We start from the raw sequence: 27,623 nt of genomic DNA, 5'->3' as shown, positions 1-27,623 counted from the left end.
ATAAAAATATTGGACATGCCAAACAAACTTCTATCAAACAATTTTTTCATGCATCCTGACTTTATTCTGGAGTTGTTTTTTTTTTTTAATTTTTGTCAGAAATAAGTTGCAGAAGCAACTCCAAAGTATAAGAAGCCTTTAAAACGTTACGTATCGAGTGTGTTTATGCTCCTGATCAATTTGACCCCGATTTAATGATTTCCTCGATTCAACGACTAAAATTGTGGGTTTCTTCTGATTCGTTTAAATCAAGGTTTGACTGTATATAGCATTACTAGTAAAAAATCTCATTTATTCTTTAAACATATTTTCTATAGGCCTTCTACAGATCCGAAAAAACAAAAAAACATTATTTCCCCCCCCCCCAAAGATTGTAAAAGATGGTATTTTTGATTCCATATTCTTCACACAAAATTTGTACTGATGTTCATGTCCTAGTTTTTTCAAAAATTAAGTTTTCTCACATATACTTGAAGTGTTATGTTGCCATTTAGCAGATTATACATGCCACAAACCCCCTACATTTGATGTTTTTCATATGATTTGAAAATTCAATTAGATAATCACACAAAATAATAGAGAGCTCTGGAAAAGTTCTAAAACACGAAGGTACAGTACTGAGAAATGAGATGAAGAAAGAAAAGTTCTTTTGACCAAAGCTGGCATTTCGAAATAATCATATTCATCAAGACACGCAGGTGCCTACCATTGTTTTTATTTTCCCAGACATCTGAAAATCACAATGGACACAAAAAACACACTTGGAAAATGTGGTGCAAAAAAGAAAAAGTAAAAACAGAATTTTGGCAAAGAAAAAAAGTTCACAGAAGTGTCCAGATTAGAGAAGTTCTACTGTATAATAGTCCAGTCATCACATACAACAAAATGGTTTTTCAATAGTTTATTGTAAAATTTGGGCTTTTGCACACAATGACTTTTTTTTTTCTTTTTTTTTGCACAGCACTATGAATGTACATAAAACTGAATGTTGATTTTTTTTTTTTTTTTAAACAAGTACACCGAATTGCATAGCAGAAATGAGACTCAAACATATTTGCTCAAGTTCTTTAGTAAGTGTACCACTACGAGTACGAAGAAAATGGATGAGATTATTTACCCCTTGGGAAGAATACTCTACATGTGTTTTCATACAATACGTTTGCCAATTCGCTGATGTCTTCTCCTCTGACGGTCGACATGATCTCTAGGACTTGGCTAGAGGGGGGGAAAAACATTTTTCTAGAGAGAATGGATTTTTTTGAACACACTTATATAGTTTTGACATAGAATTCAATACATTTTATGTTCCAGATAGAGCTAAAGGAAGTATACAGATATAGTATAGAGAGATGATTTTCCTAAACCCATAATACATCGAAGATAGAGGTTTTTTATATATTATGCCAAGGTGAACTTGGGGAAAAAAAAGCTTTCCTGCTCCACGGAGAATTTAACTCTGGTGCTTTTGGAATCCTGGCAAGTGCACTACCTTATGCACTATGAGAAACACAACTCTGCTTTTTTTATGTCACACACTGTAGCATGAAGCGATAAAGTAGAAACTTTTTACAGCCTCCCCAACTTCAGAAAATGGCCTCCAGGTGGCAACAGTATAAAGAGCAGATTTTTTTTAGCCCTCAGCATAATAGCCAGTGAAGTCTCTCTCCTTGATACAGTGAAACCTGTACAAGACGGAACGTCAAGAGACTGAAATAATATTCCGTTTTAAACATATTTACATTTTATAAAGGTGACAATCAAAGCACTAATCATTGAATAGACTATATTTTTATTCCGATCGAGACAGGTTCTCATAGTGTCACTGTTAGGCATTTCTAAGTTTGTTTTATGTTTTAGTGCAGGAATTCATCAGTGGGAAGAGGAGGTAGTGATGCCATGGCTTACTCTGCTTAGGGAGACATATTTTTGCTATCATTTGACTGTACATCAACACTATAGAAGAAAGAAATTCAGGCAATTTTCACACCATTCACAGATTAGAATAATTAAAATGATTAATTTGTGGGAATTAAAGAAAATTGAAATGAAAAGATAAAAAACTTTCTGAAATTGACATCAATAGTTGAATACATTGATGTACATACACAATATTGGCAGGTTCATTTCTGCTCTTGACTTGGAAGCCAAATTCAAACCGCTCTTTCTTTTTTCCAGGAAAAGTAGTTTTGACTAGTTTAGCACCAGCATGTGTTGACCGAATTTCACACCATGGAGAATCTACAATTCAAACAACAAGTGATTATATTTATTAAAAATTCGAGATTTTGCACGAATGACAATGGTTTTGTTGGAATTTTTAAAAAAAAGTAGACTTAAAAAAAATAAACGTTAGTTACCCCTTATGAATATAAAGGATCTTTTCAGGATCGAATTTCATCAGCATTGAAAATAGACTGAAATCCTTTCTTTTTGGATTATTTTCTCAAATATTTCCATCACACGATTGCATGAGAAAAAGTTTAACTACCAAAAAAAAACCCCTTCTTTCATTGACATCACTAGAGTTATTCCAAAGTTACACCAGAGTGAAAAGACCAAAATTTTTTCTCTGTTCATTGATATCACTAAACAAATGCATACAGACATTAGAAATGTCATTTTGATTCTGCACAAGTAGCAACAAGTAACAATCCTATAGCATAGCTGCCAAGTCTCCCGAATTTTTCGGGAATCTCCAGAATTTTACCTTCATCGCTCGACATCCCGAAAAGTTCTTAAATCTCCCGAATTTTTACGAAAATCACAAAAATCCCTAATTGTCCCTTAAAATTCCGTACTTCATTAAAAAAATCCCCGCTTATGAAAACAATCCCTAAGGAATTTCTTGTGGGGCATCTTTTTTTCCCTTTCGAAATGATGTCACACGTCGTAAATGGGGAAATTCCCTTTTTAAGGAAGTTTTACAAACCCTCTGATGGTAACAAGAAAGTTGTTTGTCTTATCGTGCAAGGAAATGACTTAGCAGCCAATAGTCCTGGATAATTATTGAAGATTATAGTCACGCGCATGTGGTCAAAATTTCTTTTGTTATAACATGCGATATAACAAAACACGAATACTGATAAGCAAAAACACATTTAATCAATTTTAAAGATACTTATTCCGATGAATTTCCTTCCATCAAACGTTCCAGAAGAGGGCCGACTTTTCCTTTTTGTACAAGTTGTGTTACGGACATAAACGTCGGTCATGGAAAGACTGCCATCATCAGTCATGAAGTGAAAAAAAAACATCAAGCAAGTGTCACAAAAAGTCAGTGTTCTTCAAAAATTGACGGTGTTTTCCTTCATCTTCCGATGATTTTGGGGTCATTCGCTCAGAATGTTTGTTCACGGCGTTTCTGATTGAACAGAATATTTATTTTTACATCATTGAAGTTTTGGCCTCCAATTTCACTTGTTTTTTGCGTAGGAATTTTATTCCCAAGGGTTTAACTTCCATGTGTGTAAAATCCCTATTTTAATTTGACTTCAGTTTTTGAGTAGGTATTTTATTCCCTACGCTCTAACTTTTGTATTTGGAAAATCCCTATTTTATTTGTAAAAATCCCTATTGTATTTATTAGGGAGTGGTTTTAGCATAAAATACGGGTGTGCGTGAAAATCTCCCGAATTTTCATTTTCAAAAGTTGGCAGCTATGCTATAGTTCGTTTCAGGTTAACTTTGCAGTGAAAGGGAAGCTACGAGGGAACCGCATCACACGTTGCTATGACAACGAAAGCCTTTCAACCAATGTATCGATGTGCAGTTGCGGTAAGGTATAGCTGATTCTCGCCAATCTCACTGAGAAAAATCTTTTTTTTATGCATAATGGTGATCATTTTTTTTCTATTTTAAAATTCTTAAACGAATAAAGATTGATTCAGAACACTATTTTTTCAGTATTCATTTTCAATCATTCAAAAAATTGAAATATTCTGCATAAATGATCATTGTAAGCCTCCGATATATGGGAACTATATTTTGCGGCGAAGGAATACACTCTCTACCTTTCTCTGCACTGCAAAGTTAACCTGAAACGGACTATAGATACTTAGAAGACAAAAACACAAATAAACTAGAATGTTAAATACATTAAACTGAAGATCCCACTCTCATCATCCAATTATTATGGGAATTCATCAAAATGACACCACCACCACAGAAGATTGATAGTATAGGTAAATTAAAATATTTTTGTGTTATTTTTCTGCTTGCACAGGCTAATTATTATAGACATGAATCAGAGATGATTATAATGTATCCAGTTTTAAATTTAAAACAAATGGAAAAATCATCAATGGAAATTTTTCTGGATGGAAAAGAATTAACATATTCCGAATGATTTTGCAGGACGATGCAGAGAATTCAGCCTAAAATATAAGGGTTTAATCAGTATCTAACAAAAATTAAAATGCTTGTTTTATTCAAACCAATAGGCTACACTACTATTAAATATTTTACTTGAATAAAAAGAATTTAAATTAAGGTATTGTAAAATAAAATACAAAATGATGTACAATTAAAAAAAAATTATAAGGCTACATGAGAATAATAATAAGTATATATGAAAAAAAAATAGCAGAGTCAGTCTGTACCTGTTTCAATCATCAGTCTTTCAGCAGGAAGAGAAGCAACAACATCTAAGTTTTCTCTAGTTTTCAGAGAACTGAAAGAGAAATTGGTGAAATTTCAAAACTTCAAATTTTTTGATTGGTATTTTTTTTTAAATTTTTTCATAAAATTTAGTAATTTATTGAAAAAAATTACATTTTTTGATAAAGGATTTTAAGATTTGTGTTGTAAAAATTACATTTTTTGATAAAGGATTTTAAGATTTGTGTTGTAAAAATTACATTTTTTCAACACAAATATTTATCTTTCCTAATTGTTTTTTGCCAACCCTCCATATCGTCTACCAAGCTCGTATTATATGTCCTTTTCTTTGTGGTACAACTGTACATGCATGTATAAATTCATATTATATTGTTTAATGCTCTTGCTCGTATCTGCAGTTATATCAGTTGTTATGCTTTGCAAATTTTTCATGTACATAAATAAATAGAATTGAATTAAATGTGATAAAATAAGAAATAAATACAGTAAGAACTTGGTTAATTTGAATTTTGGATAATTCAAACTTTTACAAACTCTCCTTGAGTTTTCTAACTAATTTAATGTTAAAATTTATTGTTTAATTAAAACTTTTTAATTTTATGAATACTTCAAAGTTGGAGGGAAAAAATATGATTTTTGTATGATCTTATTTAGTTTCGTTTTTCGACCAAGTTGTTAAACAAAGTTTTAAAGACTGAGTTAGAAATTTTTGGTTTCTCTTCCTAACTTTTTTTTAAATAATTTAATGCCCATTTTAACATTGTTCAGCTGGAGTGTATCAAGACTTTGTACCACTTAATACTGATTATACTTTTCAACCTATAGGATCAAAGTGTAACATTAAAAATCTGAATCTTTCTTTCATCATTAAGAGTATGGAAAGTATCGGAAAGTTCAGATTGTAATTCGTTAATTTTGTAACGAATGATCAAGAACTGTTTCCATAAATCAGGCTTTGAACATGGCCAATAAATTCTACATGAATGCTGATTGCTGCGTGATTCTGATTCCAGAACACTGGAATAAATAATGTAGCAGCCAAGATCAGTCATTATAATTATAAATTATCAAAACTTTTTCCCGGGGACTCTTTAGCACTTCAAATTAACCCAGTTTGACTGTATTCATAAAAATTAATAATTTTCAATTACTAACCATCCATTTATTCCTATATACAGCCCTAAATCAAGTATTGCTTTAGCATTTTCTTTTGTGCCATCAAAGGAGTGTACCTATGGGAAAAAAATTTAAAAAATGTGTAACTTTAATAAAGTGTTTAATTTTAAACAGATTTTTTCCCACAATAATAATATAGAAAAATGTCCCAAAACTTACAACACCAGTAGGAAAACGGTCGCGATTTCGTCGCACGATTGTTGTCAGGTCATTGCAGGCATTGCGGCAGTGCAGGAACATAGGTAACCGTGTTGCTTCTGCTATGTCAAATTGGCATTCAAAATACCTGTAAATATCATAGGATTATAATGACTGAAAAAAAAAAGATGGCGACAGAAAAGGAATTAATGCATATTGATGGGCTGGGTCAAGATGGCAACATCTCAAAATTCCGTTTTGAGATATCAGTATTATAAAAATCTTAAGAAAAATTAGCCAATATACCATTGGTTTATTTTATTAAATTAGTCATTTTATGCATTTCATAAGCAGAATTTCATTCGAAGTTGATTTTTAAATGTATATGAAAATCTATCTCTCAATCAGAATTATTTTAGGGTCATGAAATTAAACTTCAATTTTTCCTACCACATTAGGGTGGAGAGATTATTTTTTCAACCATAGAGTATTGTTCTAACGTTTTTGCCAATAAAATGTTGCAACAGATGCTGCTTAAAAGATTCTCTGCAAATGAATGTGTATGGTTTGAAATGTTTGACATGTGCAACTTACAATTACTATTTGGTATGTTAATACAGTAAAACCTTCCTTAACGAACAACCCTCAGATGTGGTCACCCCTCTTTTGCGACCAAATAATAATTTTCCCCAGTATGATAAATGTATGTAATCCAAACCCATGATCATTGGTCTCCCATGTTTCACAGACAATTTTTTTCCCCCACTGGTGTCCACAAAAGAAAGGTTTTACTGTATCAGATAACTTTAAAGTACACATGACTAACTTATTTAAGATCACATATATTTAACCCTCAAAAAACACTTACCTCAACTGGGTTTCTTTAGGACAGAACTCTAACCTTTCATAATCTATTTAAAAATAAAGATATACAATATGTCTCATGAATTTTAATAAAAATAACATTGCATTATATGCATTTGATCAAGAATTTATGAATAAAAATTAAAAATGATATGGATCAATAAATGTGAGATAGACCTAACCTACAATGTATGTCAAGTCTAAGAAATCAAAATAAATTTATTACATCAAAAAATGTACAGTCATCCCTCTGTATTCACAGGAGTTACGCTCTATAGATGACCGTGAATATGAAAAATCTGCTAATAACGGAAACCCTAAAATTTTGTTTTTTAAGTATCTCATTTTTATTGTATCTGCTTTGTGCAAAAGAAGTGAGGAAGAGGGGTCCAGTGATCCCAGGCGATGCTTTATGGAAAAAACACCATAATGTCTGTTATTCATTTCTTCTAAATTCCAGTTAATTGGTTGTTTTGAGTGTCCTCCCAAACACTGGTCTATAGGTTCTTGGCGTGGAGCTGTGAGAGCCAGCCAACAATCATGCCGTACCTCCTGGAGGCTCGACGGAGTCAGTTAATGGTGCAAGCATGTTACTCTCCATGGATATTTCCTTGGATAGAAATGAGTCCCAATTCTCTGATAAAGAAGCAAAATAAGCACCGCTGAAGTTAATTTGTTAGAGTATAGCAACAAGGCCTCCTTTACGGATTTTTTTTTTCACATGTGAAAAATGTACCACAAATGGGTATATTTCATGGAAACAATCCATTGCCAATTTCAACTTACAAAACCTCTGCCATGTTGCTCATAGTGAACTTGTCTTCTAATTCTCAATCTTGATCATTTTCATAAGGCATCGCTTCAGTTTCAGAAGCAGTCAGCTCGATTAATCTCACCACTGTAGATTTCTGAATTTCTCTACTAATTAATTCTCTAATTTCTACATTAGTGAATTCTTCTCCATTAAAAATTCAGATAAAGTGTTTTTGTAGTCCAAGCTTTTTCACTGTTCATAAAAAATACTAAAAGATGTGACTTATTCTTTTCATAATACCTCACTGATTTGAAAATTAAATAATGATAGCTATAGTGTGCAAGTTATGCAATACATAACTCTCTCTTGCATACCATTTTTAACAAACCTACAGAAAAAAAAAACACCCTACATGAGAGACATGTGGATCAAGGGCTGTAGTAGTAGTAGGTGTATCTACAACAACGGCTGATAGAATTTTAGTTTTTTTTTTTCTTGATATACTTGACTGTAGACTCATTGATGCCGTAACAGGAAAAACCGCAGCAATGAAGCTAACTTTTGTCAATATTTTGAATTTTCCCTGGAAGATTTTAAGTTTTGGAAACATTTAAAGAACAGTCTTGTAAAAATATTGTTAGAAGCACCAAGAAAAATGTTAAAGAGGGAGATTTTTTAAACCTTTATTTAACATGTACAACTTATATTTTATATTTTGTTCGATATGAGAATTATCCCCTCAACAGAGTTTTCCAAAAAAAGCTACATCCCAGCAGCTTATTTAAATAAAAGAAGCCTGGAAATAAAATTAAATAAATGTACGAAATAATAAAAAATGAGAGAGAACTAAAGGAAAAAAACACGAATGCAACTAACCAAGTCCACATTCACCAACAGCAACAACTTTCTGACGATTCTCAAGGGCTAGAAGCTTGAGCTGCTGTAAATATCCACCTGGATCTCCACACGCTTCAAACTCCAAGCACCTGGTTGGATGGCAACCTACTGTGCAGTACAGCATATCTGCATTACAGTAAAAATAAAATAGATCATTTTATATTATGAATAAAACTAGCTCTCCTGCAAGTACATCAAAATGTATTAATGCTAGTGGTTAAGAAAAAAATAAGAAAGCAAGGAAATGAAGATTTAAATACTCAATATAAAATGGCATTTACCACATGATTTGGCGAGTTCAAGTGCAGTTCTGCTATCTTCCAAACTGCCCCCTGTTACAAATATCTGCAAATCAGAGAATTTTAATGGAATAAAAAGGTTAGGACACACAACAAAGAGATAATTGTTTTTTTTTAAGTATTGTATTATGATTTATCACAGCACTGGAAGATAGGTTTACATGGTGCAGTTAACAAACCTTATTTCATCTCATAAAAGAATGCAAATGTTTCTGAGGATTTTACTAGCATATATATGTATGTGTGAAGTGGGCTCCTATCATTTATATATTTTATGACAACAATTATTTTCTCCAATATAACCACCATTGCAATAAAATTCGTATTGAATCTTTAAAAGTCAGTAAAACACACACAAGTTCTCAAAATATGTATTTTTTCTAGTTTATTTTTTTAAAATCTTGTTTCTTATTGCCTACAACAAAAGCTCAAGACCAGGGTGCTTGGGATGGAATTTATGGCTATACTACATAGGAAAAAAAAGAGGTAGTGGAGCAATTTGTTGACTCAGCTGAACTGCCTCAGCAAGTTATTTAAATTAATTGATTTTTTAAACAAAATTTCTGAATTATTTTTGCTCTTGAGTTGTTAATGATAAATTATAATGATTAAATAATTTACATTTGAGAAACTGGCAATTAGAATTTCAAAGCACTAATATATTTTATTTCAACAATGGGAAAAGTTGCCAATATGTATGCATTGGCTGCATAAAATATCAGTACACAAACAAATAAACAAACACATGAGTTACATCATACTATACACACACTCAAAAATGAAAATAATAATAATAATCACACAATGCTTTAAAGTTATCCCTTTATTTGGCTGTGTTGCTCTCAAGAATGGTTTTTGGAATATGGTTTGGAATATGGTTTTTCATATTTTTGAAAAAAGGCATTTTATATTTTGAGTTATCTTTGGAATTGATGTTTCTAAGCAACTCCTAAACATCTAATTTTTACTTGTGAGCTGTTTATGAAGTTTCTATAATTACCAGCGGAATAGCTCAAAGGTATGCATGTCTGCTATTTTTTGACAAGCCAAGCAAGAACGGTTTTTGACCCTGGCATTGTGGAAGAAAATACCATGTGTAGAGGAGACGTTGCTGTACATTCTTCAACAATGATAGAAAAGTAAGTTGGCAAACAATAAATGGCACATTTTTAAACTATTCACATCTATGTAAATCATATAAATATAGTATGTTCTTTGAAGTGCAGTTCCTTGAAGTCATGTCAAAAAGGTTTTTGACACATTTTTTTTCACATCTTGCATCTCTTGCTTTAATACTAATTAAAGTTATTTTTTACTAATTTTGTTTATATTGTGAAATATAAATCAGTTTTCATTACCTGAAACATTTAAAACAAAGCAATTTTTGACATATTCATCCCCCCAATGACAACTTTTAGTTCGAGAATATTCTATTCTCTTGGTCATGATGAGAGGTTTTAAAAGTTTGATTATGAAGATTTTAGAAACCTTAAGATCAAAACCTTGAATTATTTTAAAATTAGATAAATTTTCAGAAGTGAGTTCAAAACAAAAGAAATTAAACCAAAGTTGATTGATAAAGGAAGCTATTCTTATATAATCACATTCATTCTAAGAAGATACAGAACTGTTGTTTTCTTCAATGCGTATACACTTAAATTCTGTATCACTGATGTTTCTTTAAAAGTTGTGCAATTCAGCCATGTTGGTTTCATTTTCTTGCTTTCAAACTTTAAAATTGTCAGCTACAAACTTCAATATTCCTGTCCTCTTGATGGAAGAGAGACCGGGACAAAGAATATTCTCTCAAAGGACTACTGTTATAAATTACTAGAGAATATTCTTACCAAAAGTAATAGGAATTATTCTCATTTATAGAGATTATTTATTATAAAACATGTTATTACAAATATTCTTGAGAATACTCCCTGAAAATATTTCTATAACTGAAGAATATTCTCTGGAAGGACTATTATTAATAACTTTAGAATAATTCTTATTATTTTCAATAAGAATATTCTCCTAAAGATTATTCTCAAGAATTTTACATCTCTAATTAAAAGTCAAAAATTTATTGTCCAAATGTTATTATTCTTACTTTTGTACTTAGAATAAGTTATAGGAGCTTTTTTGAGCATCACATGCAATCAGCACTGCTAAATTAAAGGACATTTTAATCCTACACTTTAGTATTTTTATTGCTAGCTATACTCTAATGTTATGCACAATAAGGGTATCGTTTTGTGGTTATCTAGATAATTTAATAATAACAGAAATCAACATTGCATATATGGCATAAAAGAAGTTTTTTTTTAAACACCTATCTGTTATGAAAAGATTACAGCTGATGATTTATATCAATACACATATATAAGCAGGTGAAAAAATTTTGGAAAGTCGAGAATTATGTCGAATTGAAGAATATCAAATAGTTTCATAGTTTTCCCTTCAGCTTTTATGTTATGCTCTATTCAGATTGCATATTTTATAAGAAAAAAATACACATGTTTTGTCCAAAATAATTCTGTAAAGAGCAGAAAATTAGTTTACAATCATATTAAGTATTTATTCTTTGTATAACATAGTGACTTTAAACATTACATGCAATGAATGTGTGTATTTTCAACAGAAATTTTTATATTGAAAAGCAATATTTAAGGTTTTGACAGATTTTGACATGATAGTTTAAACCGTCAAAAACTGAAATGTGTCAAAAACCTGCCAACCCTGATAAAGCCCCTCAAACTTTTTCTCCTCTAGGTATTTAAATGGTTGCTAATTAAAGAATTAATATTAGGCACTCACTCGTTCAAGTCCATTGGCAACTGCACGTCTCAAAACCTCATGAAGATCATCAACATGTTTACGAGTTCCATTGTATATGCCTCTGAACATGGGATCTACACAGAAAAATATTGTTATAATAATAACAGCACCATAGGGGTATAAAGATTTCCAAATTACATATAACAGTGCATAGCCATAAACATACATATAACTCTGCATAAAATATTATATCTATATTTTCTGGTGGTGAAAATTGATAAACAAGGCGCTGATTTTACAAACCTCCAATTTATAACTGTACATTCTTATAAACTAATCTTCTAGCCCAAACAATATACTAGGCCTTAAAATGTCCTTCCCATTTGCAAACTTTCAATTTTACGAACTATTTTTCTAAGTCTGTATGGGTTCATAAAAACAAGAGTAGACTGTATTTCCGCACTCCTTAAAGATTCTTTTTAAATTTTTAATCCACCTACTGAGAAAATATGACTAACAACTTTGGATAACTGTAAATCTTATATACTTTGTGGGAAGATAGACAGACTATGCCTATTCCAACACAGAACCGCTCCGGGTTCCACACATGCTGGATCCACATCCTCAAGCCAAGATTTTTCATGGGCTACACAACAAAAGATTCACAATGTAGAAAACCTAAACAATTCATTCTAGATCCCTCCTCCAGGCAGGAGCCCTGTCAGTTATCCCCACCCTAGTGAATCCTAGGCACTCACTCTTTCACTCAAGAAAATCCAACCCTTCAAACCTTCTCCCTTCCCAGGAGCTGAATACTACTGTGGGACAAGAAAAATTTATTCATCCCATAAAATATGGGATGATCCAATCAAAACCTGATATAATGAACTTCAAGAGACCAATCATTTGGTTCGTTTCATCCAATATAATATGAAAACATGGATCAAATCACACAAAATCAAGAGAAAATTTTATAGTATTACCAATTAATTGCAATTATAATTATGTAGATTGATTTCTCTCTCACTTCTGACCAAAGATAATGGACATTGCTACAAAAAAACACTCAACATACTATGTTTTAAGTGCAGTAGTAAAATTTATCATCAGCAGATTTATCAGGGTTTTACCTGGTAGTGAATCCAGACATTAAAAAAACTATTTATAGATAAATTTATTGTGTAATTTATTGTTCATCCCTCGAACAGATTCTGTTTTAGAGAAAGAGAAATCCCAGCAAGAATTACCCAATCCAAAACTACCCACTGCTTATATAAGACCCAACAAAAAGGTATGGACAATTATGGCATCTGAGTAGCCTTTTGCTTTGTTACATGTGATAAAGCACCACCTTTATATTAAGAAGTCACCAATGAATAAGGCAAATAAACAAAAAATACAAAAACTCCTAATCCATTTCTACAAACTGTGGGTGTCATCTTCAGAGGAACAAATATTTAACCACTAATCACGTTGAAATTTAACCCACGGAGGATCCCACTTTGGTTGAATACCAAATCTTAACTCAGTTGCTCAGCGGAAAAAAAAAGTATGTTTGTTCACTTCAAATGTCGTGGTCAGAATGAAGCTGAGAGCCTGCATATGATACTAATGCAGGGTCCTGATTTGACGATTGTGGAATGGAGCTACCCGATTGGTCTACAAAAATTTTCTTAGACTTCCCGCTTGTAATGAATTTAACCCATGTTGTTGCGATCGATGATATAGATTTATTGTCGTTTAACAATATATTTTTGAAGGCCCTATTATATGCATGCCTTTGTAGAAATCTAAATCACCTGTGGACTTGACTTTGTGAAAAACTCTCACTTCCTGAAATTTAAATCTATGGCTCTTTTGCCAACAGTGAGTGGCAACGGTTGATTTTTCACATTTCTGATTCTTAACACTGTGAGCATGCTCATTTAATCTTGCTTTTATGTGTCTCCTTGTCTGCCCTATATAACGAAGAGGGCAATCACCACATGGAATGCAATAAATGCCCCATTGTTAATTTTTTTATTCTGTGGTATAGTATCTTTGGGGGGCATGAAACCTACATTTTTAGTAGGCACATTTATGGTTGTTAAGTTAAACTTATTGAGAATCAGTTTGATCTTTAGTGAGAATATCTGATCGTAGGGTATGACTACACTTTCTTTGAGTGGCCTCGATAATGTTTACCAAAGTGGTACCTCATGCCGGTTTCAAGTTTTCTACTTATTTTATCAATGATCTTAATGTTGATGGTTTCAAGTTCACGATCTAACATGTGCTGATCTGAGCAGATGTTAATGCTCTTGCTACATAAGTACTTCCTCTGAAGACAACACCCACTGTGTGTCGAAATGCATTAGGAGTTTTATGTATTTTCGTGTATTTGCCTTATTCGTTGGTGACTTCTTAATGTTCTTTGGCAAAGTCGATCCACTCTATCATCTGTATAATTTCAAAAATCTTTCAAAATAGCTTTTTATTGTCAATGTCAAAACATTAAAATGAACTAAATTACTTTTTGAACTGTTTTAAATGGAAGTGCAAAAATGCATTTGGTGAGAAGCAAGATTATGAGCAAGAGATGAATTAGTCCCTGGGTAAATCAATTTTTTTTTTTGGAGACATTAGGAATAATAAAGAAAAAATTCAGTTGCTGAGCTCAGGGTGTGTTGATTTGAACTTCAATCTCTGTTCCAATGCATCTCCCACATATACTCCATGGGGTTGAGCTCAGGACTCCAAAGTAGGCCAAAAGTATAGTTTCATGCCCAAGTCTTTATAACAGCTCAATTTGTGTGGAAAAATGCATTGTCTGCCTGGTCAAGACAATTGTCAGTTCTTACATACCGGAACAACATAAAAATGATGTGATCGCTAAGAATGTCAATGTCTCTATTCATAACAGTAGTATGGGAAAAACCACAGATGATCCAATGAAAATTAAATCTTTTCTTATGAAGGTGCAGATCAAGGACAATGTGTCGGGAGAGGTGATTTATTGTGTGGGTTCATTGAATAGTCCTATGTTTTATGGGAGAAACAAATTTTTCCTATATTATTTAGCTCTTAGAGGGTGGACCCCTGAATCTGTGTCTGTTCTAATGTTGAATATAAGGTTTTAATTTAAAAGCTCAACAACTACGACCACTACACCGGACATGCACCTTGTAAACATTTCTTTGGTGAATATATAAAGAATTAGTGCATGATGGAAAGTTTTGTGTTCACATTATATGTGTCCCCTAATGTATTCATGATAGCATAATTTGGTGTTCAGTGTTAGAGATGTGTTGCAATCTGTCCCCTACATTAGAAGTGAAAGGGGCATACCGTGAACTGAATTTCTGAATTTTCATTTTTTTGTAAGTATCATGTTAAAGGTCTGCCTGCTCTTTGTGGAGAGGCTTTTTTAAATAGAGGAGGGGGGGGGGCTCACATTCCCTCCACAAATTTGGAAAACCACCGAAAACTGACTTCAGCCAACCACCGCTGTGCCTGTCCAGGAATGCGAGTCCAGTACCAAATTACTGCATGTTTTATTTATAAAAAAATATACAAAATCTTTAATTATATAAACTGGACCCAAAAGATGTTTTGGCCGTAATTGCAAGAACAGAAAAACATGTGCAGACATGAATTTTTAAATGTTTTTTTTCTAAACAGTGAAGCACAAATATCCCATCCAACAGAATGTTTGAAATGTATAAAAAAATGATAGAAAGACATCAGTTTTTCATCAATGAATTTTTCAATAGTGCATGGTGTTGTTCAAATTAATTCAACAATGGAAATAGTTAGAAATGAAAGACAATGATCAAGCAAAAACATAAACTGAGCCATCCATGCTATTGGCATTTGTGTGCGTAAATTCAGAGAGGACAGTGATTCTAGATTGATCTGTCTCATTATACAATGAAATGAGAAAAATTCCTTTGGGAGTACTGTCAGGCAGAATATTATAACTCCTGTGAATTACAAAATTGTTTTGTGTATGGAAATGAGTATACAGTTTTCAGTTTGATTGGTGGAGCCCCTCAAGGAAGTGTTCATGGCCGCATACTTTTTTCACTTTTTATCGATAAACTCGATCAGTGTATCAATGGGATTTTTAGCAAATTCACAGATGACATAAAGCTAAAGGGGGAAGTTGGGAATCAAAGCAATAGGGAGTTGCTAAAGACCAACTTAAAAGGATTGCAGCATGGGCAAATGCATGGAGCATGATGATCAGTGTTGACAAGTACGTGGTTGCTGATTTTGGTCCGAACAACCCACATTTAACTTATGAGTTGAATGGTGCTATTATTCCGGATGCAACTAGGATCACTGATCTGGGAATTCTTATTGATGAGTGGCTTAGGTTTTCTCAACACTGTTTCACAATGGGGGTTCAACAAACAGAATGCTCGATTTCATTCTTAAATGCTCGATTTCATTCTTAAGAGAAGTTGTCTTCACGTTCTCCTAAAGCGATTCTTCCACTTTTCCGGGGCTTAGTTTGTCCTGAACTGGAGTATGCCATAAGGGTTTGGAGACCTTACCTACAGAGTGATATAGACTTGGTTGAGGGAGTGCAGAAACCTGAACAAGTCTTGAGATATGAAGACAGACCTGATTTCTTGAATGTTTTCATTGAAAGAAAGCATGTGTCGGGAGGAGATAAGTGTTTAAAATTTTAAACAGGATTGATAGATGAACCATGAATTATGCCATCAATAGACTGCGTTGACAAGGGAAGAAGGACACCAGTATCGATTGGAATGGGACAACTCAAGGTTGTGGTGTCATAGGGAATTTTTCTCTAATAGTTATATTATATTAGTTATTATATAGTTACATATAGTATAGTTATTATATAGTCATATTATATTGGTTGTGAGTAAATGGAATAGCTTACCCCCGGGGGTAGTGAATTATACCACAATTTACATGTTTGAAAAGAAATACGGTAAACGTATTTGAGTAAATCAAGAAGCTACCCATTCTTAGATAAGACAATAAATATTTTTTATGGGCAGTGTACTACATTTTATCATGTATATATAGTTTATAGTTAAAAATTTAGAACTTTTAATTGGGTTACTGTATTTCAGAAATATATGACATCTATATTTGTTATGGCCATCTTTTTTTTTTCAGACACCCTGTTGGGCATTTTGTGTGTTGTGACCTTGTATTCGCGTTTGCATAAAAAGAGGGTCTGAAGAGAATCCATCCTGAAGGCCACATGACCACAAAGCAGCATATCTGCTTTTTGCAAAAAATTTATTTTAATCTCAGCAGCATAAAATGATTGAAGTTATTGTTGCTATGCAAACTATTTTTCCCCCTTTGCTTATTTTTCTTGGTGTGACTTCATCCCAGTGGCTTACTTACTGGAAATTACAGTATATCAAATATTTTAGTGACATCAAATTTTAATTGCTATTTGTATAACTTAATTATCCTCTCAACTAATCTATGATTCATGTTCAAAAAAATGTCACTAAAACCTGTCATGACAGTCTTTTGGATTTTCATGTTCAAAACTTATCACTTCATCTACAACAGTGAATAATCAGATGCTGGAGAGCTAGCATCGTGCTGAGCACTCTCTCATAACAAATTCAGCAATCGAAATCACACCACAAAGCTCGAGCAAAGCACCCACAGGCCAAAAACATGTCTACACACATTACCTCTAAGGTTTACCCTGAGAGAGATTTGTTGGTATTTGGGCACCTGTAGCCACCTTCCTCCTCCTGCTCTACTCAAATTTATTTGCCATGTCTCAAAAAATTTGTCACCCAATCTGAACTTTCTGCCTTTTGGCCTATAACACTCTTCGCCCCCACTCACCACTAACATAATATATACTATTGCTCCTGAGTCACAAATATCTACTACAGCAGACGCCACTTGTTGGAATCAGGATAATGTTATCATTCAGTATTGTTATCGTCTTTGCAAAGTAAGGACCAATAACATAACATGGGGGAAAAATTTGTTTATATTTATCAGGACTTTCGTTTATGCTATCAATTTTTTTTCTCCGTTTTTGAGCATCTTGAAGCTCTAAGGTAGGGGTATCAAACTTGCTGCCCGCATGTGACCCCCAAAGGAGCCTACAATGTCCCAACAAAAAAGATTTTATTTAATTTAAAAAAAATTAGTTTTTTAAATAAAAAGCATGAAGAATTCATGTCAAAAAATTATGAAACAGAATGAATCAGCAGTGAGAGCCACTAAATACATGAAATCAGCTACATATTCACAAAAAATTCCAAGCTTTTTAGTGATAATTCCTTGGTTAAGGAATGGATGATAAATGCTGGAGAAAATGTCTGTCTTAAATACGTTTGAGCGTTTCATGATATTTTCTATACTGAAGATGCATTGTGTTTGAAAGAAAGGTTCGACATAGGTGATAATTTGGTGACCAGTTGGAAGTAATATCCTCAAATGTACAGTGGTTTTTTGAAAGCACTCAACTTAAATTCAGATGTTCAACACATGGCTCAAATGACTGTTTTTTCAAGCTTGGGATAGCAATATGTACATCACTGAAGTTTTTGAAACCTCTTCTATTCATGAAACTGCACCAGGGGAGGTTGTGGCAAAATGTATCAAATTATTAACTTAGGAAAAATACTAACTTCCTATGAACAAACTTGCAGCAGTGAGAAAGAGTGGTATGCCAGCAATATCTGGAAAAAATACAAATTTTGCTTCAAGACTCCAAGCAAAACTGAAGGAAATGTATTCGGCATTCTTATAAACTGCAATCTTTCCATTGCATCATTTATCAGTAGGTTTTTGCTGCAAAGAGCTGGAAATAAGCAGTGTTCTCAAGCCTGTGACGAATACTTTGAACTTCACCTGATCCAGGGGCCTCAAGCAGCGTTTATTCCTGCAATTTCTTGAAAACTTGGAGAACAAGTTTGATGTGCTACTTCATCACATAGAAATTTGTTTCGTTGTCTTAACTAACAATCTTCAAGTGAAAGATAACTTAATAACACATATGCATGATACATTGACAAGTTCTAGGTGTAAACTGGATTTGCTCACAAAAGTCATTTAGAGGAGAATATTTTTCATAATTTTTCTATGTGTAGCAGGTTGATCAATAAAAATCTTGGTTGATAATTACCAGAATTAATATTATGGTTTGTTTATATTGCAATTAAACAGTTAATAATACGTTTACAAGCATTTTTATTACTAACTGACAAATTTTCATTATTAAATAATATATATTTTTAATTTTAAAATTGGCAGCCTACTTGAGATATAATTTTGAAGCAAATGGCCTAAGGTCCAATTGAGTTTGACACCTCTCTCTTTTGTTTTCAAACATTTCCATACTCAGTTCACAGTATCCTAATTGGGCTGTAGTTAGCCACGATGATGCATGTACGTGTGCAGTTGCTTTTGTAACTGCCTTTCTACAGTGGAGCCAAAAGCAAAATATAAAGAACTGCCCTTCCCTTCAGTTTTTTGTCAGTTTCTTTCAGTTGAGCAGATTCACAGTTACTCGGCCAAAAGAATTTCTCAAAGAATCTAATGAATGTACAATGCATTAAAAGAATTATCGCTAATACAAATTAGACAGGTTCCATTCAAACTCCTCACAATGGCTGAATATTTATTTATTTTTTTTTTTTAAACCCAGGATTTTAGCTTGAAGAAAAAATATCCTGTTTTAGAACATTGTGAAAAACTTCACAATAGCACATTTTTTAACCAGTTATGCGGGGGGAGGGAAAAACAGAGTTGTCACATTTTCATACAGGGTCATTACATTTACTTCTGGGTTTCTTTCGGGTATAGTTATCAATTAGTTATTATCATCAGAAACCCAGAATCCCAATGTGATCACCTACAAAGCAGAATGTTTTGCAGGCTAATGGGAAATGTTCTGCAGCAAATATTCCCATGTAGTGATTTCTATTTATTTCCCAAAGTTTTTCCTGAGATTGCTCTGCGACGTATGCCACAGTTTTCTGCATATTCTGCTGTGGAGGGGGGGGGGGGTGATTGCATTAAACAGTGTTGTTCTTAATAAAACCAAGAACTGATAACATAAAATATAAGAAAAATAGTTATGTACTGATCAGTTATCAGACTACCATTGACACACTTTTCAACATTGACAAGATTTAGAAAGCTTTTCAATTTTCATAAAAGCCTGGCATTTTTATTCATACTTGTGATTCAAGAATGCTTTTTTTTTTAATCATCAAACCATTCCCACATAATGTGCAGCTGTTTTTTTTTTTCATTGCCAATTGGCTGTTGTCTTGATAACCGACTAGTATAAAATAAAATCATGGAGGTACTTTGCAATATTTTGCAAATTTTGTGCAATATTTTGTAAAATAATGGAAAATATATGAGCCAAACAGTCATACAATTTAGTACTTTAAGACAATTTAGTACTTTAAGAGCAAAAATGATTCACCTGTTAAATTGGCCCCTATATCAATGAATTTTCTCCTTACTATAGGTACAGCCATGATTGCCCATCGGTTCTGCATGAAACCATAAAGATGCAAGTTCAACATTCAATTTCAATAAAAAAAAACCACACTGGTTTCACAATGAAATAAATGAAATTTAAATAATTAAGGACACATTAAAAAAATCAGCCAAAAAAAGGGCAGAACCCCATTTTCAATCGGCGGGGGTAGCGAATTATGATATGAGTAATCACACGGCACTACATAATAAAAGTATATCAAGCGTCAAAACTTGAAGGCCTGTTTACAACGCAGCGAGTGATTTAGTAGTTAACTAAATTTTACGTTGTCAAGTACTTTAAAATGTATGTAGACGTTATGGGCCATATACACAGGTTTAGTGGGTCCAAGCTATTTTTTGATTACGTAGGCACAATGCACATGTGCCGGCAGTTGTAGTCTCTTATTATTCAACGAGTATTCATTATTTCATTTTACTTAAGTTGAGACAGATTTAAGAGCACTCAACTTAAAACTTAGTTAACTACTAAATCACTTAATGCATGCAAGCAGGCCTTTAAACAAGCAATTGTTTCGCCAGGTAAAATAAATCAATAACCATGTTTTTCCACTAGTTATTGAATGTCATCTTCAATCACCTCCAGTCCCCATGGTCATCCTCAAGGATACAATCTCTTTGCCAAATGGTGGCTTCTATTCACAAGCTAGCCCCTCAAAGTCGTGTCAAATAATGCAATCGGCCAACAGTTCCCTCTAAGCAGAATTCTGGGTACTCTTGGTGATGTCATTGCAGGATTTATCAATCTTGAAACAATGCATGAATATGAAATGACTTATCCAAAACTCTCGGAGGTTGAGATTTGTTGTTTTCTGAATATTGTGCATAATTACACAGTATGTGTGTGTGTGGATGGAAAGTGAAAAATCATTGAAGGTTTTTAACATATGATTGATGTGAAGATGAATTCAGGACAGAAAAATCAACTGCTTCTGCTGGAAATGGAACATACGGTCTCTCGCATCATCCTCAGATAAGTTGTCGTCCCATGACAATGTCAATAACTGCGAGCTGTGAGTTGAGTTATGTTTGACTGCCCACATGTACACAGTCTCATTTAACACATACAAACTCTACAGAAATAGATTTTTTGCCTTTGTAGCGTAATGGTTTAGGATGCTCACCTGGCATGTCAGAGGATGTGGGTTTGGTTTCCCGCAGAGGCAGTTGAATTTTTTTTCCTGAATTCATCTTCACATCAGCCAGATGTTGAAAACACTTTGTATTAATAATAGAGAGTGGTATCATCTTCAGAAGAACCATTGGCTCAGTTGTGATCCAGAATAAAGAGCAAAATTTTTGCTCATATTGCGAATTGTCACTTATTTATTGAGTCAAAATTTGCTCATACAGTAGACTCTTGATAACCCAGCTGTGCTCTAAGTGTGGTGCGCCCGGCTGTGTGGTACCTCCAGTAATCCATTCACCGTTTTTAGACAGGTTTTTTCCGAGCATAGAAGAGAAAAACTTGTCACTGCTGTCTGTGAGCAGAAGTATATGCCGGAACAACTTTAATCTTTGTCTTATTTGTCTTTTGGTGAGTTCTTTATTGGAACGCTGGCGTTTTTTTCTCCAGTCCTCTATTGGTGTTGGGTTGCTGTTTCCTTTCTTTCCTTCTAGAAATGTCTTTCCTTCCATCTGTGATGCAGGGGATGCTAGTATGAATACTTCTTCCATAACCATGGGGTTTTCAAATGAGTTCTTCTCTGTCATTAAGCTTAGGTTAAGCAGACTGTAGATGGTGCCAACCTTGACCATCCTTTGTTTACTCTGCATTGTTTAAAAATGGTCTTCTATTTCTCTGTTCTGCTTTAGCATGAGTAGCCGTGGTGTACCCTTCTCCATCATCGTCAGGTAAGATTGAATCGTTCTTTTTTATAGTTTTTTATCATGCCTTCTGTGTTTAGTGAGGTCAAGAATATCAGGATATGTCTTCTAAGGACCTCTTTTTGAATACTAACTATTAGAATGGTCCCACAATCAGATTTTTATTCAACCAAGAGGGATTTTTTTACCTTGAGTTGTAATTAAAAGAAAATTTGGGTTTATATTTATGTTCCAGAGAATATTTATTCATACATCAGGAGGGATGGCTGTATTATTCACAGGACAGTCCTTACTTTTTTTTTTTTGTCCCGTATCTGGTCTGAAATGTTGTACTTTTAATCTCGATTCCCCCGACTTGTTTTTCTTCGCAAATGCTCAAAGAGAACCCCCATAAAAACACTGAATTAGCACAAAACCAGGTTATGAAGCGTCTCCTGTAATTCTGATGATTATTGTCATAAAAATTTAGCTTATAATGCAGCCGTCTCTTGTCAACGCATGCAAATCACTGAAAATGTTCATTTGCCAAATCTATATTGTGAATGTTATATGTACTGAGAATGTTATTGCTTTTATTGTTTTTTTTTTTTAAACCCATTAATGTTATTGTTTAGTGTTATTCCATTTTGATGATGTGTTGCAGATTTTTTTTCTTCTACAAGAAAAATGACCAAAACCATGATTCCATTTCAATCTTGGCAACTTACTCATCATGCTTTCGAACATTTTTCTCACCAAAGGAAAAAAATTGCCATAAGGGATTATAGTATAGCTATTTCTTTATGTCTTTCAAATAGACGTTTTCAATAAATTTCCAGTAACCCAGCAATTTCAGTAATCTGGCACACCCTGGTCGGATATGTGCCGAATCAGCAGGAGTCTACTGTGTATCTAAACAGTCACCCTTTTTCCACTGTAATTATACAGTCACCCTCTTCTTTTACATTCAAATAATAATTTACACTTGCATAATAAAAGTATTAATTTGAAACCCCTGATTGATGGTCATCCTCTCGTTCATAGGCAAATTTTTGTCCCATTCATGCATATCCGCAAAAGAGAGGTATTACTGTATATCAAAAATGAACACAATGTGTTGAAGCATTCTCTGGTTTTGCGTTGTGATTGATTTTCATATGAATCATTGAGGTACAAAACAAATTTACATTCTGTAATGACTTAATTTAGATTGTTATTATTAGATTTATTACTTAATTCATCTTTTTTTTTACAAAGCATGGGATTAAAATATATGTGCTGATAATTGATCAATTATAGATTATTAAGTCAAAACAAAAAAGATTTCAGACACCATAAACAAGGAAAATATCTAAATCCATGATCTAACTTGCAAACCTAATTTAAGAATACAGTAATTATAAATAAATTTATAGAAATAACATAAATGAAAATATTTAAAAAAAACACATGAGGAACTTTAAATTATTTTAAAACGAAAACGATTAACAGAGTTAAGACAATGAAATAACCAATTTTTTTTTTTCTAATCTTGCTCTACCCTAGGATTATTTTTTTTTTTTTAAGGTTCAGAGATTCGGCCAATGTCAGTTAAAAACTTGTGGTCATTTGAAATTGATTAATAAGTAATTAAAAATTAAATTTCGAATCAATAACTGGTCGATATGATGCGTAATGGAGATCAATATTTCATCGGGGGAAGAATATGAAATGTGCAAAAAAAATTGACATTTTTTTACGTACAATCGTATGAATGAAAACACACACACACTCTCTCGCTCACTCTCGCACCAACAGCAGACGATTGAGAAAAAAAAATAAACAAACGCTTTCAAATTAGTGCTGCCAGATATGTTTTATAAAATTATGAAAAAAAAAAAACCCCAGTCAAATTTTTTTTTAATACTTTTTTTTGGGGTAGTAATTAAAATACTTCAAATTTACTTAAAATACTTACTCTAAATTTTGATCAAAAATAAAATTAAACCTTGCAGCCAGAATCATTGAACTTTTTGAAATATAGATTTCGAGCAATGACATAACAAATGGATAGGTGTCTGGCACAGTGTTACCATATTTGAAAACTCAAAAAAAAATAGAATGCCTGTGCGCAGCTTTAATAATGTCCCTTTTCCCGATTTTCACAGCTATATACACTGAAGAGCCAAAAAAACTGGTCCACCTGCCTAATATCGTGTAGGGCCCCCGCAGAAGTGCCGCAACACGACGTGGCATGGACTCGACTAATGTCTGAAGTAGTGCTGGGGGTAATTGACACCATGAATCCTGCAGGACTGTCCATAAATCCGTAGGAGTAAGAGGGGGTGGAGATCTCTTCTGAACAGCACGTTGCAAGCCATCCCAGATATGTTCAATAATGTTCATGTCTGGGGATTTTGGTGGCAGCGGAAGTGTCTAAAGTCAGAAGAGTGTTTCTGGAGCCACTTTGTAGCAATTCTGAACGTGTGGGGTGTCGCATTGCCCTGCTGAAATTGCCCAAATCCGTCGGAATGCACAATGGACATGAATGGGTCCAGGTGATCAGACAGGATGCTTACGTACCTGTCACCTGCAGTGCCGTCTTAACGCATGGGCCCACCCGGGCACGGCCCGGGGGCCTCAAGAGAAGAGGGGCCTCACAAAAATAAGGACTAATTGAATTTTTCGAGAATTTTCTAAGTAGGGCCTCAGAAAAACCAATTGGCCCGGGGGCCCATGATGCTCTTAAGACGGCCCTGGTCACCTGTCAGAGTCGTATCTAGACGTATCAGGGGTCCCATATCACGCCAACTGCACACGCCCCATACCATCACAGAGCCTCCATCAGCTTGAACAGTCCCCTGTTGACATGTAGGGTCCATGGATTCATGAGGTTGTCTCCATACCCGTACACGTCCATCAGCTCGAAGCAATTGGAACCGAAACTCGTCAGACTAGGCAACGTGTTTCCAGTCCTCAACAGTCCAGTGTCGGTGTTGGGCCCAGGCGAGGCGTAAAGCTTTGTGTCGTGCATTCATCAAGGGTACACAAGTGGGCCTTCGGCTCCGAAAGCCCATATCGATGATGTTTCGTTGAATGGTTCGCACGCTGACACTTGTTGATGACAATCTACAGCAACTTGCGGAAGGGTTGCACGTCTGTCACGTTTAATGATTCTCGTCAGTCGTCGTTGGTCCCGTTCTTGCATGATCTTTTTCTGGCCGCAGCGATGTCGTAGATTTAATTTTTTATCAGATTCCAGATATTCACGGTACACTTGTGAAATGGCCGTACGTGAAAATCCAAATTTCATCGCTACTCCATGTCCCATCTCTCGTGCGCCGACTATAACACCACGTCCAAACTCACTTAAATCTCGATAACCTGCCATTGTAGTAGCAGTAACCGATCTAACAACTATGCCAGACACTTGTTGTGTTATGTAGGCATTGCCGACCGCAGCGCCGTACTCTGATTGGTTCCATATCTCTTTATTTGCATACGCATGCCTGTGCCAGTTTTTTCGCTCTTCAGTTTATATAGCGCTAGAACTCCCTTTGGGTATAGCCACTACAATAGGGGTCCCTATCCAGTCGCCTTACCTTCGGGGTTATTCAAGTATTACGTCAGCATCGAGGGGGTTTCGGATTTGCTGACTTTTGATGACAAAGGGGGAGGGAGGTTTGAAGGTTGGTTACGTATTCACCTACCCCTTTTTGAAGATATGAAATATTCTAAGCTGCTGGCGAAATTTTGCTGACGGAGGGGGGGGGGGGAGGTTATGCTTGTTTACAAGTTAAATAGCAGTAATCTCATTCTAGAAGTTTTCAGAATTCTTCGTCCCTTAATATCCAACCAAGAGGTGTGGGGGGGGGGGATGGGGGACGATCACCACACCAAGAGTCTGATAATATGGTAGAATGAATCTGTCCCGTAAAATACGGGACAGTAATGACTAGAAGAAAATGCCTCCTCTGACACATCACTCTGGATTCGCGCATGGGGCTGACTACTGTTTTTTGCACCGGGCGCCACCAGGTCTAAGACCGGCGCTGAGTACACCTGTGATTCTAAGCCACTATTTCGTCACTCCCATGCTCACTCACACTCTTTAAGTCACTCACATGCTTTAAGTCGCTTTTTTCATTGCTCACTGACATGGTTCCTAGCTGGGCTACTCTTTTGATCATTTAAACAGGCTTTAGGTTATTCCTATGGTCATTCACAAGCTTGCACATGCTCCAGATTACTCTTTTGGTCATTGACATGCTTTCAACTCTCTAGGTCACTGTTTTGGTCATTCGAAAGCTTTCACACGTCACTCACTGACCTAGTCCCTCTCTGTAGGTCATTCTTTTGGTCATCGGTATGCTTGATGCACAAACTCTATGTCACTATTTTGGTAATTAACAGGTTTGCACATGCTCTAGATCACTCTTTTGGTCATTGACATTTTTCCACACTCTCTAGGTCACGTTTTTGGTTATTCACATGCTTGCACGCACTCTAGGTAACTCTTTTCACTTACAAATTGTCTAGACCACTTTTTGGCCACTCACTGACCTAGCCGCTATCAATCTAGGCAGAGGTGGATTTATTAAGGGTCATTCAAATTTTGCCACCCTTCTCCAAATTTTCTTGGGCAATCACTCTTCATTTCACCCCCCCCCCCCCTTTGAACTTGCTTCCCTGGGTGAGGCTAACGGCTTCTTATGATTTTTTGGTCATCATCAGAATTTCACTATGCAAATTTTTTCTCTTAAATTATTCTCAACTACGTACATGAACTAGTACCCAAATTATTTCTTGTCATCGAAAACAGTCTATTTGTTTATAACTTCTTCACAATAATGTTATATTTTAATATTTATAAAATCATTTCTCATATTTTGACTTCTTACTCGCTAAAGCCCGATTTACCATTCAGTATTCTGCGTATTTGTATTTCATGATTTTGTATTTCCTGATTAGTAATTCCGAAACTCGTGCTAAGGTAGTTCCAAATTAAAGTTTTTTCACACACACATCCTGAGTTTTTCTATTTAAAACCAAACGAGAAATTTAGGTTTGAAGATTGAGAGTAATTTTGATGTTCAGTCAGAAGCGCATTTGCCGTATCTATAACTTGGCGACACATTCGTTGTAATGTGAAGAAAATTTAGATTCAGGTTAGTCGTGGCTTTATTTAAAAGCGGAAATAAACATTTTGATATACAAGAGCAATAAGTATACGCTACCTAACTTTCACAGATGAAACACCTAATCAAAATTAATGCGGCAATTCTATTTTTTGTGTGATATAAAATTTTCCCTTTTTTCATGGTTCCCAATACACAAGGATCAACCTTTGGAAAGGGCAAATTTTCTTCCCTAGACATTTTGAGAGCTACCACCCTTCGAAATGCATTTAAATAGAAATTTGTTAAAAGCATAGGTTTTCGATATTTTTAATCGAAATATTTCCTTTTTCTAATTTTTGGTTGGCTTGGGGGCAAGAGCCTCCGATGACACCCCCGGGGTCTTAGGCCAGATTTTTTTTATGAGTCCCTGTTTTGTGATTTTAAGTGAGAAAAAAATGTAGATTATGTTCCTGGTTCCCGGACTGAAACCCTGCGGGCCATGGCCGGAACATCAAAATAGGACGAACCACGGCTATGAATTTGCCGTAAGAGCTGAATATTTAATTTTTTCATGGACATTCCATACCCGGAATATACACATTTGATGAACTATCAAAATCTCGTCAACTTTGAGCGCGAAACATCTCATTAGAAGACAAAATTATCAATTTTAAAAAATGTTAATCGTAA

General features: G+C 34.4%; 1 protein-coding gene across 1 annotated transcript; it reads right to left on the bottom strand.

The window, feature by feature from the left end:
• Positions 1-94: 94 nt before the first annotated feature.
• Positions 95-23,655, bottom strand: LOC149075794 (deoxyribonuclease TATDN1-like). The gene is made up of 11 exons (XM_089243303.1): positions 23,578-23,655; positions 19,952-20,021; positions 11,551-11,645; positions 8,728-8,791; positions 8,426-8,572; positions 6,800-6,842; positions 5,953-6,079; positions 5,773-5,849; positions 4,599-4,669; positions 2,106-2,238; positions 95-1,215 (listed from the first exon to the last, which is right to left on the bottom strand). The coding sequence occupies exons 2-11, from the start codon at positions 20,004-20,006 to the stop codon at positions 1,110-1,112; spliced, it is 918 nt and encodes a 305-aa protein (XP_089099429.1). The 5' UTR covers positions 20,007-20,021; positions 23,578-23,655; the 3' UTR covers positions 95-1,109.
• Between the last annotated feature and the right edge of the window lie 3,968 nt (positions 23,656-27,623).

Source organism: Pholcus phalangioides, unplaced genomic scaffold (genome assembly GCF_987345545.1).
Source record: "Pholcus phalangioides strain wild (caught in Gottingen) unplaced genomic scaffold, Ppha-v1.0 ptg000015l_1, whole genome shotgun sequence".
NCBI lineage: Eukaryota > Metazoa > Arthropoda > Arachnida > Araneae > Pholcidae > Pholcus > Pholcus phalangioides.
Note: the sequence above shows the minus strand (reverse complement) of the source record. Positions and strands in the feature narration are given on the sequence as shown.